This window comes from Protomyctophum parallelum (assembly GCF_964188405.1).
Source record: "Protomyctophum parallelum genome assembly, chromosome: 4".
NCBI classification, from domain to species: Eukaryota; Metazoa; Chordata; class Actinopteri; order Myctophiformes; family Myctophidae; genus Protomyctophum; species Protomyctophum parallelum.
In genome coordinates, this window is record NC_139700.1 from 40,435,872 (window position 1) to 40,452,833 (window position 16,962).

The 16,962-nt window shown below is 44.7% G+C and overlaps 2 protein-coding genes across 2 annotated transcripts in view; one reads left to right on the forward strand and one right to left on the reverse strand.

Annotated features, from left to right (window-relative positions):
• Positions 1-155: 155 nt before the first annotated feature.
• Positions 156-5,808, reverse strand: LOC310857198 (G2/mitotic-specific cyclin-B2-like; the record flags this gene model as incomplete). Its single annotated transcript, XM_083762808.1, has 9 exons — positions 156-204; positions 1,631-1,677; positions 2,124-2,234; positions 2,351-2,491; positions 2,855-3,097; positions 3,192-3,365; positions 3,659-3,754; positions 4,325-4,501; positions 5,683-5,808. 9 exons carry the CDS (start codon positions 5,806-5,808, stop codon positions 156-158), a joined length of 1,164 nt encoding a protein of 387 aa, XP_083618934.1.
• A 6,939-nt stretch (positions 5,809-12,747) lies between these two features.
• The window catches only part of mical3a (microtubule associated monooxygenase, calponin and LIM domain containing 3a), a 139,164-nt gene continuing 134,949 nt past the window's right edge, over positions 12,748-16,962 (forward strand). The window contains exon 1 of the mRNA XM_083763523.1: positions 12,748-12,900. The gene's annotated coding sequence lies outside the window, so the exon portion shown is untranslated. The remainder of the gene's footprint in view (positions 12,901-16,962) is intronic.

Genomic DNA, 16,962 nt, shown 5'->3' on the forward strand with positions numbered 1-16,962 from the left:
CAAAACGCAGCGCAAAGTGACACATTTTGAGCTTGTCCATCTGTTGCTTTTGCCATTTTAGAATTTGAATCCCAAAAAGTAACAGTTTGACATTATGTTGACAGACCCTAATTTGTACTTTTTTTTTTTTTAGATAATACAGTAGAGGTTTTATGTTACTGGTGTTGGTAGTCAGCCTGGCTATCAATACCACAATCAAAACCTCTATAAGATATTAAAATTTGAAAGGGCATTATCACTGCATGTCAGAAACTATTCCTAAAAAAAAATGTTTAGTAGTGTTGGCGCCATCTACTGGCTGAGAGCAGGATTTGCCTAAATGTACATTTGGCATTTTCCAAGATTCTCAGAAAGTGGTTCTCAAACGTATTACTTTTGGTTCCATTTGTACACTCAAGAGTTACATCCTCAGGAACTCAAGATTCCACTTTGAGAACCTCTGCTCTTCTAAAACAGCATCTAAATATGGAATAGTGCCATCTTTTGTCCTGTAAAATAGTTCTGCTGATTGGATAAACTTGGTATCACAGCCTGAAAATGGCCTTTCCTTTTACTAAAGAGCTGGAGGTCTACATGCTCTGACTGATAAATCAGTTTACAAACAACTGCCAGAGATGACAGATGACTGGATTCATTTATATTCCTGCTCCACTACACCTCAGAGGAAAATATTGTACTACAATTAACAGGTTACTCATCATTAAGATTAATATCACAAGTAAGACGCGCAAACGCGTGAAGCGAACGCAGCTTGTGTGTGTGTGGTTGTGTGTGTGTGTGCGCGTGTACGTGTGCGTGTGTGTGTGTGTGCTACAGCTGCGCCCTGTGTGTGTGTGTGCTACAGCTGCACCCTCTGGTGGCGGGCGGGTGGTGTAACAGTGGGACAGACACACACACAGACACACACACAGACATTCAGCCCTTGCTGTCATAGTAAGTGGCTCACTGCGTTCGCAACAAGCTCACAATGTGTCGCTTACCTTACTTATGTCACTCAGGAAAATCATATTTCCGCAATGAGACCTTTGCTCGTTTGCTGCTTACATTGTCTGAGCACCTGGCAATTATCTCTGGTTGTCAACCCCAATTCAAATACTTTAACCTCTGAGCAAAATGCCTTTAAATATTTGTATTATTTGCCCTTTACTCTCAGACATACACAAGTCTAAGGTTTAGATTACTTATACTTCAGACACTAGGCCATATTTAAAGAGAAGTGCAAGAACTGCTGAAACCCCTGATTAATCATTAAAAGGCTGCAAATTCAATAACACACAACATTTTAATGGGAATATAAAACAATGATTATTTACATATTTACACAGGAATTTATAACAAACATACAATTTTAATGGAAATATAAAACAATGATTTGCATATTTACACAGGAATTTACCAAATCTAAATTTACAAAATTTAAATTAAAAAAAAGTAATATAATGGCACAAATCTTTGAATATATATTCTTTCACAGCAAATGTTTTTAACTCATCTTTGCTTCTGGGGGTCCTGGAACAACATATGTTCAGATGGGAGTCCACGGCCAAATACAGATCATTCCGGGGGTCCTTGACATGACAACCATGACAACCCATTTAGTCCGAAGAATGTTCGGACTAAATGGGTTGACTGCAACTCGGGGAGGAGGGCGCTCTCCATCTGCTTGCTCCTGACAGCCTAGGTGGAGAAGGTACATTTGCATTAGTATACATCTACAGCAGGGGTCTTCCAACATTGTTCAGTTGCAAATTAAACTTTCATAGATTTCAAACTTGTTTGACAACACCAACAGTGTTGTAAATACTTGATTTTCTTCACCTTCATAATTAATTTGTGGATTTGACCACGTATACCCTCAACAGAAAACTTTACGTTGGCTCTGAACTTTATCTACACAAAACCTTTGCCGAAAAAAGCCGATCCACAAGCTACCAACGCCTCGCAGTGGGAGGCTTTGTGAGCTTGTAGCTCAGCTTTGTCCCCTTCAAAATAGGAAGGCTATGTTTGAAGTTTTTTAATGTTGAAAGTATCCCACAAAGATTTGGCAGTCCCCCTTGATCTACACAGTATTTAATCATCCCCATGGTTCTCCAGTAAATTCCAAATACTTTTAACCAACTCACCTGGAACGCTGTTTTCCCCTTGTTGGCGACAACCACATTTTTTACCATCTGCTGCATGATCGGCTTTAGGTGAGCCTCGTCGTATGTGGTGTAGTACTTTTCTGTACGAGTCTGCAACACATGAAGCAAAAACAAATTAGAACTAAGACAAACCGTCATTCTAGCCATCTGTAGCCTACTATTATAAGCACAAATCCACGTCCCGACATCAGTTCTATTCAACTCACCCATGGCAGGCCATCCAGCAGCGTCTGGGAGAGGCAGAGGGAAGCAGCCGAGATCTCAGAGGGCCGGTAGTGAACCATCTCGTAATCGAGGAGTGTCAACTCCATCAGATACTTGGCCAGTGCGTGGATCTTCATAGTAGTCTAGAACAGAGTAACAGACAAACACTATTTAAAAGGCTGCTTGTATATGAAATGCCAAATATAAAAACAATTATTTTAACCACCTATGTGGAACTGTCAGCCCAAAACTGTATTGTCATATCCAGATTAGAATTGTTTGTTTTTTTAACAAATCAAATATGAACCACATTCCTACGTGAATTGAATTGCAATTTCTGAAGCCTGATCGACCGGTGAGGTCATTTATAATCCACTTATAAGGTTTCATAACACTAGTTATAAATGTCAGTCATTCAGGACAACTTCTAGAAGTTCTAAAAAGGTTTACTTTACATGTTCCAAGTGCTGGTGATAATGCAGTAAAGACTTTGAACAGAAACTCACGTTTGCAGCCTTGGAAGCTCTCCTTAGGAAGTGCAACGGCAGTGGGCTCCCCAGCTCAAAGTTGAGGGCCCTCAGCATCACCTGCTCCATCTGTCTAATCTGAGCGGGTGTGACAGCGTTGTCTGTGAGCCGGGCAAAGTCCCGGACCTTTGGGGCGCCTCCTCTCATTGACTCGTACTTTGAGGCGAGCAGCATGGCAGTGACACCAACAAGCTGCAGCTTCGTTCGTGAAACCGGCTGAACCTGTAATAAATACACAACGACAAATTAAAAATATTCAAATGGCAAAACACAAGAGTAGATAAAATATGTAAACAAATGTGTAAATTGCCCTTACCTGCAGAAAACGATCCAAGATGGCAACTGTTAGATACAGTGTCTCCTGTAGAACACTGAATGAACATTCAATCAACAATGAATGCATCTGGATCAGCCAGTCGATTAGGCGAGCTCTCATGTGTGGCGTTATGTCGTAGCCCTTCATGTACCCGGGTCGCACAGCCTGACGTACCTGTACAAACAAAATATGTCATTACACAAGACACCAAGTCACATCATGGAATACAACACTCACCCCAAAACATGCTCACCCAGGGTCAAATCTGGCAAACTCACCACCAGGTATTCCTATACATTAACCTCAGTAAATCTATAGCTAAACCCAACATTATTCCAAAATGTAACCTCAGTAAAACTAATACAAGAACCGCTGGGGAGAGCGGTCCGGAGGAAAATGGGGCGAGTGTGTTTTGGGTCCAGCATTCCAGGTACCACATAAAAAAGAAAAGTGTCTCTGGCACGTACCTCTAGATCCATTAGGTATGCATAGATGTCTTTCACATATTCAGAACATAGCTCAGGCATGTCTGAGTCCCCTGCATCAATGTCCATCACCCATGTCTGCGGATCAACATGCGCAGGTTCTGGAACAGGAGAAGGAGCAACTTGAGGAAGTGGCTGTGCTGGCTTAACAGCTACTTTGGGTTTCTTCTTCAAAGGCTTGGTCACTCCATTCCTCTGAGAAAGACAAAATATATATATATATAAGAGATTAAAACTTCTCTTCTTCAGGGTTAAACTGTAAAAATATTTAAAATTGATACGTTAGTCATTTGTATATTTAACACATTTTGACATGAGATCAGATTCTAAAAATGTCTTCTACATCCTGAGTTTTAAAAAATAGCAGACCTACAAGCTCGTAGCGCGCCACTCGGTGGCGTGCTATGAGCTTGTAGATCTGCTATCACCAAAAGGGGTTCCCGCCCAAAATGGATTAAGTTATTTGTCATAACATGCCCAGTGCATAATATGTTAATTTCATTCACATGTTCAATGTCACACATTTGCATTGTTAATCTGATTATTTGTATTGACTCTTGATCATCAACTACAGTAAAACTACCAGGAGTGCAACTGGACCCTTTACAGTAAGTGTGTAACTAGTGTACATGCAAAAAAAAAAATCACCTGTAGGTACTCCAGGGTCGCAGCCCTTGTCCACACCTTCCTATCCAGAATGCGCTCTGCAGTGTCACACTGCAGTGTGTCTACATAGGTTGTGGACCTCTTTCTTCTTCTGGCTGCACGTCTCCTGATGACAGGCATGCTGATGGAGTCAATCGACTTCCTCTCCACGCCCCTCCACTGTTCAGTTAAAAAAAGAAAAGTGTTTTTCCAAATGCATTTAAAAGTTACATTTATTTATACATGTGCTTAATTCATATTTAGAAAATGTTTCAGGTGTCAATACTTTCTGAGATGATGGTCATGGAAGGGGAACCTTCTGAAAGCGTCATGGGCAAAGATAATCAACTTCAAAATCTAAAAAGAACGACAAAACGGTCAAAATGACCTCTCAGACATGAACAGAAAGTGCATTTTACCAATGTTACCCAATCAGGAAAGAGAGAACTCAAACAAGATAAATGAGTGAATTTGGAAGTGATGGAGCCAAAAAGATGTGCATGTAGAGATTAACATTTTAGCTGACATTACCTCCACCACTGAATTAGGCCTACTGGTAGATTACTCCTGAAAGCTGAAACATGACCGTCATAATCATTATGGTCATGACGCATCATCACCCCTTTGTGCACCTTGCTACATTTAGAGCGTTAACGTCTACAATAAGGTTCAGACTTCAAATATAAAGTGCTCACCCCCGGGCCACGGATGTTAGAATGTTGCTGGGGCGGGTATTAGCACCGGTGCATTCCGTATTGTTCAATAAAAAGCATTTTTATCCGATCGCCGGCCATTTTCTCAGTCTTTGCCATGCTTTCCAAGTAACTACTCGCCCCTATCGGTATATTAGACGTTAGTACATTTTAATCTTTTTATTGAACAATACGGAATGCACGGGTGCCAATAACCCGTCCGTGCAAAATTCTAACATCCGTGGCCCGGGGGTAAGCACTTTAGATTTCAAATCTGAACGCTTATGTAGACATTAACGTTGAAAGTAACACGGTACGCAAAACACATAGGCAATACGGAGTGAAGTTCCGCCATTAGACGAGAGCCGTGGAGTGGACCGGTGACTGGACTGGGACCCATCTTAACGATTTGCTCATGAGAGAACCAGCCTCAGAAACTATAACTCTATGGACGGAGACGAGGGAACAGATTGCCCATACACGATAACAACGCCACATATGATGCTACAGGACCGGTTGTTGTAGATAGTATTTTTTTCCCCACGACAAACATGACCGTTGAGTTGAACGACGGCGGCATTGCATTGTTACATTCAAATAAAAAAGCCACAACTAGTCGAGAGGTTTTAAACATGGCCTAGCTTAGCGGCGGTGGGACCTACTACTTGCCTGGTCGATGTGGCGGTGGAGTTCAGGGTCGTGGACGCTGATCCTCTTGGTCCCCTTTCTGGAACGTCCTGCACTTCCCAAGGAAGATGGCACGTTGATCACCTGGATGATGGCGTACAGCGGCATGCTGTAGCAAGAAGAGAGGGGGGGGTGACTAGAGAACCGGCGAGAACTGAGAGAAATCTGGCTGAAAACGTTAAATATTTTCGAAAATAAACAAAGGTTTCAATCAATCAATTAATCAATCAAAATCCGATGGAGTTAGGAGTTGGTTCGTTGTAGGTTGGTTGTAGCTTGTGTGAGATGTGATGAAGAGCAAGGAGTAAATGCGTCTGAGTCCGATCAAGGTTTCAAAGCATCTGTTGCGCGTAGCGTCTGCGCACCGGTTTTACACGCTGGGGACTCGAACTGTGATTGGCTGAGGAGTAGTGTCGGCTTGTCCAAATTTGGGCATTCGACGTGCGCAGAAGCGTGACGTAGGTCGCGGCGGCGCGCCGATCCAATCGGCGTCGTGTGTTCCAAGTTCAAAATGTTAACAGACGCTTACGTCGCGTCCAGAGCCCACGTTAAACAACCAATCAGAACGGAGAGGTAAACTTTAAAAATCATCTTATCACTGCTGATAAACTGTCCGTTTATGTTTAAACAAGTGTTTGTAGACGTTTGATAACTAACCAGCTAACTATAGCTAGCTTGCTAGCTAACCTTCAAGCTATAGCTAACTATAGCTTGCACGTTAAGATAGCACTTGAAACCTGTCCATTCCATGTTATTATTATGCATGGTCATATCAGATACAAATATTCATCGAAATTGCTCAAGTGCAGCGGTGATCTTAGCCCTGACCACATAGGCGGCGGGTGCGTAAGGCTAGGGAAGGCTTAGCCAGCCTTCCCAAAAATTATGCTGGGTATTTTTTTTTAAATATATATAATATATGTGCGCAGCATTATAGAAGGCTATTGTGTGTGTGTGTGTGTGTGTGTGTGTGTGTGTGTGTGTTGTCGCTGCCCCCTGGTGATCGCTGATCGTGCACATGCACGCGCACATGCACGCGCACATGTGTCCTCTTTTTGGTCATTCAGAATAATGGTAACCCGATTCATGACTAACGACTCTGGTAGACCAGGTGTTTTCTACACAGTAAAATCCTTAAATGATCCTTAAATCTTTAGTTGAAACTTAAATCCTTAAATGAAAACCAGAGTTATAATAACACTGAGGATTTTACACTGGATTTGTCCTTTTGTGTGAGTTTAATTCCAACGTGTTTAATTGTGTTGTGTGTGTGTGTGTGTGTGTGTGTGTGTGTGTGTGTGTGTGTCTGTGCGCCTCCTATAGCACATCAATCGGATTCTTAGCTCTCTCGATGCGGGCTGGGAAGTTTCATGGGACAGGTTCGAAGCAGAGACCCCCTATGGTCCCAACTAAGACCTTCACCAACCTCATCGCCACCCTGGACCCCACTGCCAAGCCGCGCCTGGTTCTGGCCTGTCACTTCGACTCCAAGTACTACCCGCCACAGTGGCACGGCAGAGAGTTACAAGGTGCCACGGACTCGTCTGTACCCTGTGTCATGATGCTGGAGCTGGCACGAGCCCTGGACAAGCAGCTGAAAACTATGAAGGTATACAAATCTTTAGTGGTACATTACTGTGGAACCAAATGGAACCTGGTCCATTTGGCTCCATTTTACACTCTCTGACTTAGTCATTCACTGAGGATTACACTGTGTGTATCGTTTAAGTCTATATATACTGTCAAACGCTTGTGTCAAATTTAGGCAGATTATTTTAGATTACCGGTAGCTTTTCATTATATAGACCACTGGGCAAAGGTCTGCGAATAAAATGTAATTGATCCCATGGGTGAAATGTCATAGTAGCAGTAGCTATATTGGCAAGATACAGTAGAAAGATACAGCTAAGATTCATGAATAAAAAAAGTGCCCTTCTGGGCACAGGTCTCCACCAGAGACCTGAACAAAATGTTTAGGAGCAATATAAACGTGTGTGTCGCGGCTTGGCCTGTTGTAGCACCACCATGAGGCTGATTTGAAAACTGTCAAGTGGCATTTCTTCCAAAGCCTAGTGGGAATATGCATGCACAGTTTCACCACAATCAGACGCTGCGTTGAGTAGTTGTGGCGATTTGTACAAAACGGGTACAAAGCGGGCTACTCCTGAAAAGTTTAGAAGCCAATTGTAGCCAATGAGGATGGATTATGAGAAAGCAAACAAACCTGTCTTGGTCACATGACTATGGAGAGCATGTGTACCGATTTGCGTGAAATTTGGATAAAATCTGAAGGAGTAATATTAGAAAATGTGTTTTACATATGTCGGCCTCCTGGTGGCGCTATAAAGAGCAGATGTGAAAAATTCCAGGCAAAGGTTTTTTCTTGGCCTCTAGGGAGTTGGCATACAAAGTTATCCACAGATCTGTGCAGTTAGAGGTAAAACACTTTTCGGTGTTCATGATGTGCAGCATTTTGTTTGAAACTGAGCACTCCTGCGAACTTTGGAAGCCAATCTTAGCCAATCAGGATGGAGTCTGAGAAATTTGGACAAAATCTGTAGGTGTACTGTCCAAAAACTTATTTTGCACAAAGCGGCCTCCTGGTGGTGCTATAACAGGCCGTTCTGGAAATTTTGGGGCAGAGGTTCATCGTTGGCATCCAGGGAGTGTCTTTGCAAAATTTGGCATCGACCGGGTTAACGGTGCCGGAGATTAGCTGTTCACAGACGGAAGGACAGACGGGGACACACACACACACACACACACACACACACACACACACACACACACACACACACACACACACACACACACACACACACACACACACACACGGACGGACTGGTGGAGACAATGATGTTTGTACCACGAAATGTGATGATTTGATTGGCTGATGTATTACCCATAGGCCTACTGAGGTGGTGGTATGGCACTGCCTGTTAAGGAAGCATGTAGTGGTCATTTGTGAAAATTACACCCATGCAACAGACCAGGAAGTGTTTGCTTCTCCAATCTCTACATTCTTCACATGGCTACAGCAGAAGTTGGAAAGATTTGACAACTTTGAGGCAAGTTGTGATAATACAATGTTGTCATGAATAATTTACACGACTGTGACTGTTGACTGTTGACTGTTGACTGTTGACTGTGATATTGTTCTTCTAATACGTGAGGGCCGGGGCCGTGTTTTTTAATTAACATGTTTCCATTTATTTTTATTCTTTTGGAAAAGAACCTCCTGCAGGAAGAGGCCGTCATGCCGTAGGAGACGTGGGGAGGCGTCCTCTGTGTGTGTGTGTGTGTGTGTGTGTGTGTGTGTGTGTGTGTGTGTGTGCGTGCGCGTTCGTGCGTAATTGCGTATGGGTAGGGCTATTGGAAAATGGCACATTGAAGTTCACAATGTCTCGTGATGCGACACGTGAGTTTGTAGATCGGCTGTTTTCAAATATCTTTTATAAATTTTGAACTTGCGAAATTCACAATGAGTAGGCTACTTTCTACTTTTGGTACTTTAAGTAAAACTTAAAACAAACACAACAAACAAACTAACAACACAACACTACAGCTTAAATGGTCAATGTAAATGGTGCATATAGGGCTTTTTTCCAAAGCGCTTTACATATAGAGAATCAAATATGGGTGGATCCTCTGAAAATACATTTGTTTTACAGGCGGCAATGGTATTATTTTTTAACATTATAGCCTATAACAAAACATTCTGATTTAATAGTAGGCCAAATCAAATCATTGCTATCTGATGTCTCTCCAGCTGTTAAACAGCAGGAGCAGTAGACTGATTAGAAAATGCATTTTGTTGGGTTACCAATTGTAGCTATCTATCAGGATGAATATTTAATACTACATGATAAAGAACTGAAATTGGAAGTGATGACACAAAGGAATGAGCAAACTAAATTGGAACTGGAAGATCGAACACAACAATGTACTCTCTTGAGGAAATTGGGCAGTCTTCATTAAAGAAGACTCAAGAGCAAGAGAGACAGGGAGACCCCTGTCATTGAACAAACATTCTATCGCAATTTCTACTATGGCTACAGTAGCTTTAACTTTTGAACAAAAAATTGTGTTGTTTTAACATAACGAAAATATCACTACAACATTGGTATTTTTTATTTAAGTGCCTTACTTAGAAAGGGGGAAATGATGAGCTGGACTAGACAAGTCAACCGGTAATGGAAGTATAATGGTTAATGAATTATGATCACAATATGTAGGCCTAATGGGGAGGGGCGGTGGGTCTCAGGTTGGATGTAGATCAGTTGTCAATCTCATGGTCTGTTGAGGAGTAAGTCTGTCCCAGGGGGTATATAGGGGTATTTTCTGGACATCTATACTCTTTCTCCTGACAGACACTAAACCCCCTCTAATCCCATCAGTGATAGTGACGTTCCCTGAAGACTGTCTGAACACCAACTCACCGAAAGAGGGTCATCCCACTGACAACTACCCACCACAAGGCAGCGCCAGTGAGTTATGTCCCTGAAGATTCAGCAGCAGGTCTGACTCTGAACCACACACACACACACACACACACACACACACACACACACACACACACACACACACACACACACACACACACACACAGAAAATAGTAACCCAGAACGTGCTGTGCCTTTAAAACAGTCATAGTCAGAGATTTGAACAATGAATGACGTGCAGCCCCGTAGCTTGTTCAGGCCGACAACTCGAGAGCGCGCCTACCTGGTCAGGTGTCAGGTGACTAGTCACATGCACTCTTTACCTGATCAGAGCGGCTATTTAAACTTCTCTGCCTACCTGCTCATTCCTGGCTTCTCTGCTGCTGTGCGGACGTGCGGTGCTGCTGCTGCTGATCCCTGCCTCGCTTGGAGTTGTCTGACTGAACTAGTCTTATTAACCTATGTAGGGCTGGCTAGTTCACTCACGAACAGAGCATATTATCGTAGTCATAGACAGATAGTTAGTTTAATTTGTAGGCCTACAATGTCCATGTCCATAAGCGTCTCAACTCCCCAAGTACCTTGGTCCGAGACTGAGTCAGGACCAAGTCAAATTATGGGCGAGACCGAGACGAGACCGGACTGGAGTACTACAACACTAGAAAGTGAAATATCCCTTTAGTAAGCCAGTGGTTTTCTCAACCAGTTGGCCCGGAACCACCACCTCCTTGAAGGGATTTGGTCCCCAGCTAAATGATGGAGAGTTGGTAACAAACGGACAATTGTAGATCTTTAATTAAAAGAGTAAAATTATTGTTAAACATCTGCATTACTTAATTTAGTCTATTCTTTCAACGTTTGTCTGTTATCTCTCCTATGGTACCAACATCAATACAGCATGGAATTGTGGACAAAATCGTATCCAACAATAACAAAATATTCTTTAGTTTTGTTTTGCGTCCGCAAAGCTAAATCTCATCAGATGGAGGTCTGTGGCTCAAATGCCGAATAAATAATGGGCCCTGATATGAAAAAGGTTGTAAACCACGGGTATACATTATTATGGATAATTCTGGTCTTTAAACTATTACTAAGACATGAGGGCATGAGTCTTGTTATGACTGGGGGGGAAAAGTGTCCATGTAAGATGATGTGTGGTCCCTTCGGCATTGACCTTGAATCTGAAGGGGAACAGAAGTGAAAGGGTCCCTGGAGAGGGGGGGGGGGGGGGGGGGGAGTGGGTTAGGGGGTGAGGGCTAGGGTTTAGGGGGTGAGGAGAAATTGCTTTTCCAGCTTCACCAAGCAGGTGGCCGCTCAGATGACTTTGATGAGTGCACAGTCAGGTTGGGGGGGGGGGGGGGGGGTCGGGGTTAAGTGCTTGGCACAGGGACACTTCAGCACCTAGACGGGTGACCTGGACCTGAAGGCCTGGCCGTGTGTTGGCAACATACCAGACTCACCTTCATGGGTCAAGACACGGAGGTGGAACTATTTGTTCAACTGGACAACGTAATCTCTCTCTCTCTCTCTCTCTCTCTCTCTCTCTCTCTCTCTCTCTCTCTCTCGTAGCTGTAGTCTGATCTCCTGGCTCTCCTATAAGCTCATTATGGTGTTTAACTCACAGAGGATCACTAATCTAAACCATGTCGGTTCAGGGCTACTGATGATCAGTAATATTATATGTATCTGCAGTATATCTGCACTATCTCAGATTATGCGGACAAGACCATTGAATGTATAGTTATGGTTGAACATACTAATTCTACTACAAATGACAGAGTATAATAATATTCCATTTCCACAAAAGTGTTTCAAATGTAGTAAGTAGGAAGTGTCCTGTCCCACCAAGGCCATTTTAAGTTCCAGCCACTACTGCTCCTTGTGGGGTCTGTTGTCCTCGCCACTCTGCATTAATCCTGTCTGCGCGTTGTCCCAGCCCGGCACCCAACACGCACGCACGTAGTACGTACGCACACGCACGCACGTACGCACGCACACTGCAGGAGTTAATCTGGATCATGATGGTAATTACGGACCCAGTGTCCTGCCTGCCTGTCTGTGTGTGTGTGTGTGTGTGTGTGTGTGTGTGTGTGTGTGGGAGGAGGAGGGGGGTGATGGAGGGATCAGAGGAGAAGAAGGAGAGGAAGAAGAGGAGGAGAGAGGAGGATTTTGTGGGGGTAGAGGAGGGGAAGAGGAGCTTGAGAAAGCTGCATGGTGGTGTGTGATTGTTTAGTGAGGGAGGAGCCTCCCTCGCTCTGCCAGACGGCTCGTTGACCTTGGAGGAGAGAGAGAGAGAGAGAGAGAGAGAGAGAGGGAGAGAGAGAGAGAGGGAGAGGGAGAGGGAGAGGGAGAGATAGAGAGAGGGGGGGCAAGATAGAGACAAGGAGAGGGAGGGCGAGAGGGAGAGATCGGGACAGGGAGAGGGAGGGAGGGAGAGAGAGAGAGAGGGAGGGAGGGAGAGTGAAAGGGAGAAGTAGGGAGGGAGGGAGAGAGAGAGTGAGAAAGAGGGAGGGAGAGAGAGAGAGAGCATTAGCATACTGAGAGGGTTCCAGCACTGCAGATCTGTGTTGAGCTCTGCTCTGCGGTCGGTCAGTTGGTCGGTGTTTAGAGTCAGAAGTGACAGGAGACGTGACATGACGATCCGTCATCCATTCAAACAAGGGAGATACAGGGAGGAAAGGAACCAAGGACGCAGGGAGGAAAGGAACTAAGGACACAGGGAGGAGAGGGGAGAGAGATAACTGTTCTCTATAGCTGTGTGAGTACACCTCTCTGTCAATGTGCTACGGTAGGGTTGTTATGTCATTATGTCACTGGGTGTGTTTGGGTGAACATGTGTGTGAGTCAGTGTATTATTCTGAGTTGGCCGACGGCTCTAATGAGAGTCACGACTCAGGAATGTATGGAGGAGATGAGATGGGGGAAAGAGGCGTGTTGATTTAATTTGAAGTATAACCACAGTGTGTCTTGCAGCACCACGTCTCTGTAGCCATGGGCAACAACGTGCACGTGTGTGTGTGTGTGTGTGTGCGTGCATGTTAGGGATTTGTATGTATGCACACACACACACACACACACACACACACACACACACACACACACACACACACACACACACACACACACACACACACACACACACACACACACACACACACACACACACACACACACACACACACACACACACACACACTGTACACTGTCCACAGCCACACCACAGTCCAGTGTGTCAAAGATATTTAACCACATTCCTGGGGGTGTCATGATGACGAGAATGCCTTAATGCCAGACTTGTTATACAGACCGCGTTCATTCATGGAATGATGGCGTGATGTGCGGCGCTGCTGTGCGGCGACGGTGCACCACAGGAAAAAAGGCATCCTCGAGCGCCCTGCCTCCCCGCCGTGGCCTATATATCTCCACCAGCGTTTTGTTGCGTTGTTGTTGTTACGCAACAGGGTGCATACTGCGCCGCTGTAGCATCACATAGTTGCTCCTTACTGTATGGATCGATGACAGAGCGCCGCGCGCAGCCGTGCAGCTCTCTGCTGCTGACTGAGACACTGCAGCAGCTTCACATCACCCAGCATGCAGCCACTCTGCGGTACCACTGTACACCATGCAGCTGCATTACACAGTGCTTCTCAACCTGTGGGCCGGGACACCCACAGGATTTGGGTGTCCGGTGGGGGGGGGTCCCCAGGTGACAGTGAAGTAGTGTTGTAGTCCGAGTCCACCTAAAAAAGCGAGTCCAAGTCAAGACGAGAGGGGGTCGAGTAAGAGTCGAGACCGAGACCAGGGGAGGATTACCCAATGCGCCTGCTGGGCCCCTGAGCTATAGGGGGGCCCCTGAGCTTGACTGTGTCACGGCCACACGGAGGCTCAAGCTCAGGGGCCCCCAAAAAGTGAAAAGTTAATAAGTGGCCTGCGTCACTGTTATTAACTTTGCACTTTTTGTCAGACAAATTTATGGCCTTATTCAAGAGTAATGGCTAATGTAATATTATCACACAATGATTTGGCGGCTCCTCTGTAGTAACTCCATCCTCTTCCATCCGACCAACCATCTAGGGGTCCCTGTTGAAGACCCATGCACTAGGGCCATAGACCCCCATTTTATACAATGTATTATATCTGGGACCCTAATCTATGCTGTAAAATCCTCAGTCACAGTGTTGTATGAACTCTGAGACTGTACAAATTGCAAAGTCTTTTTGCCACTTATTTTTTACATTTTATTCCTCACTGATGCTTGTTGTAGCTCCATTTCCGTCTTCTTGTTTACATGTTCAGAAACCTGCCCAGCAGTGACATCAAAGATGGGGATTCCAAGCTAACAGAAACTAAATGTTATCTTCCTGGCGAGTTTAAATGCTGAAATAGAAGGTATGCGCATGACATCATCATCATACCCGGAAGTTATGCGGGAACGCTTGAGTGGCAAAAAAAACTACTTTCTGGCCTTGATAGCCCATACATCCAAACAGAAAAGTCCTGATCTGATTGCAATTGCATTAAACAATGTTGAACGACCTCATTATGTTCAAAACAAACAAAAGTAAGAAAGTAGCAGATCGACAAGCTCGATCTGCTACTTTTGATGCTTTTGTACACTGTAGTATGATCAAGTAGGTCGTTAATTTACAAAACAGTTACGATATTGAGATAGTAGATTTCGGCCCGACAACAATAATATATAGCAACATACAGAAAACTGTTAGGATTTTTAAAGGAATTTGTAGAATCTTCAGATTTAGGCCCAAACTGCAGTGTGTGGTCCTATACTGTACTCAACTGTACTGTACTGTACACCCTTCTGGTTTTGGTCATCTCTGAAGTGAGATCCATGCAGCTCAGCTGTAATTTCACCACAAACCCCACCCTTCCTTCCCCTTACGCATCACATCTGCTGTCCCGCTCCATCTCTCCCCCCTGCAACGCCAGGTTGTCTTTGCTGTGTAATTGGGTCGCTTCCTCATCTCTTTGGCTGACATTGGCGTCAGGGAGCCGAGAGAACGTAGACACTAGACAGCGCGGGGTGGGTTTGGGGTAGAGGTTGGGAAATCATGCTGGTGACTTTAGAGCACGTCCGAGTTGAGAGCTATAGTATAGCTAAGAGCAACAACCTCAAAGGGCCTCATATTGCAGAATAGCACACACACACACACACACACACACACACACACACACACACACACACACACACACACACGTGCACGCACACACACACACACACACACACACACACACACACACACACACACACACACACACACACAAGCAAACCATGGGCCTCTAGCACTGTGTCTGTGTTTGCATAACAGATGGAAAGACCACAGGAGAGAGCAGTGAAGGTCAGGGAAGGGTTATGGAGGGATATGATATGAGCACCTTACTGTTGTATGACATGTTGTCTCCACCAGGCCGAAGGCCGAACTGTTTTGCAGTTTTGCGTGTGTGTGTGTGTGGAGTGTGGACAGCTAATCTCTGGCTTGATCGCAGCCACTCTGCACACACACTCCCTGGTTTGAAGAGCTGAACCTCTGCTCCAATTGTTTTACATTGGCCTGTTATAGCGCCACCAGGAGGCTGCTTTTTGCAAAACATATTTTTTGACAGTACACCTACAGTAGTCACCTACATATTGTGTCCAAACATCACGCAAATTGGTACAGTCTCTCTATAGCCATTAAATACTCCATCCTGATTGGCTAATATTGGCTTCACAGGAGTGCATATTCCCACTAGGCTGAGGAATAAATGCACCGATCTGCGTAAAACGTTGTATGCACACTCCATACAGGCCAAAGAAAAACATCTCCCCTCCTTCCCCATGTTTGGAGTACAGATCATAGAACCCCATCATCAGGGAGCCCTTCCTGCCTGAACACCAATGTTTGTTCATGCTTTCGCATGCACAGTAGAAGAACATTGTCCTCAAGGTCATAGTACAACATCTCTCTCTCCCTCTCTCTGTCTCTCTGTCTCTCTCTGTCTCTCCCTCTCTCTGTCGCTCTCTCTCTCTCTCTCTCTCTCTCCCCCTCTCTCTCTGTCCACTAAGCTATTATGTGACGCTGTATCAGAGCACAGAGTGCGACAGTGTGCACTGCAGTACTGTGCGGTGTGGTGCGGCGCTGTGCTGAGTAGGAGGAGGCTAGGTCTCATGTGATGTACATGAGGGAGTTGGGTTGAATGACTGTCATTCATGAGAGCTGTCCGCTCCGCTCTGGTCGTCCAGCCAGCAGCAGCTGCCCCTCAGTCCCTGCTGCGACTCTGGTCACATATCGCCGGAGCCATCAGCTGCTTGCATGTCTTCCCCCCCCCCCCCCCCCCAATCCAAAGGCTTTAGATGTGTTACTGCTATTCATGTAGGACATGTGCTTCTCAAACATTTTCCTGTCAAGGACCCCCACAAGGATATGTATTTTACCGCCGTCCCCTATCTGAAAATATGTTGTGCCAGGGACTCCCAGAACAGAAGATTTTGTAAATCTATATATATAAATAAAAAAAGCTAAATCATCTTCATTATTAAGTTTTCAAATGTAGGCTACAAATGCAAATACAAATCATATATATAGCAAATGTACAAGCACGCAGCACGATGTGACGCGCTGTGAGTTTGTAGATCTGCTATTTCTGAATATTCGTATGAATGGATAAAGTGGTTAAAGTGATGGTGATGCTGTATTAACTTTGTGATCCACTCACTGATAGGATAGGATGGGATAGGATAGGATGTCCTAGACTGGGATTAACACATTATGCATCAGTTTTCTGATCCAGTCTAGAGAGAACAGAGTAGACAGCAAATACT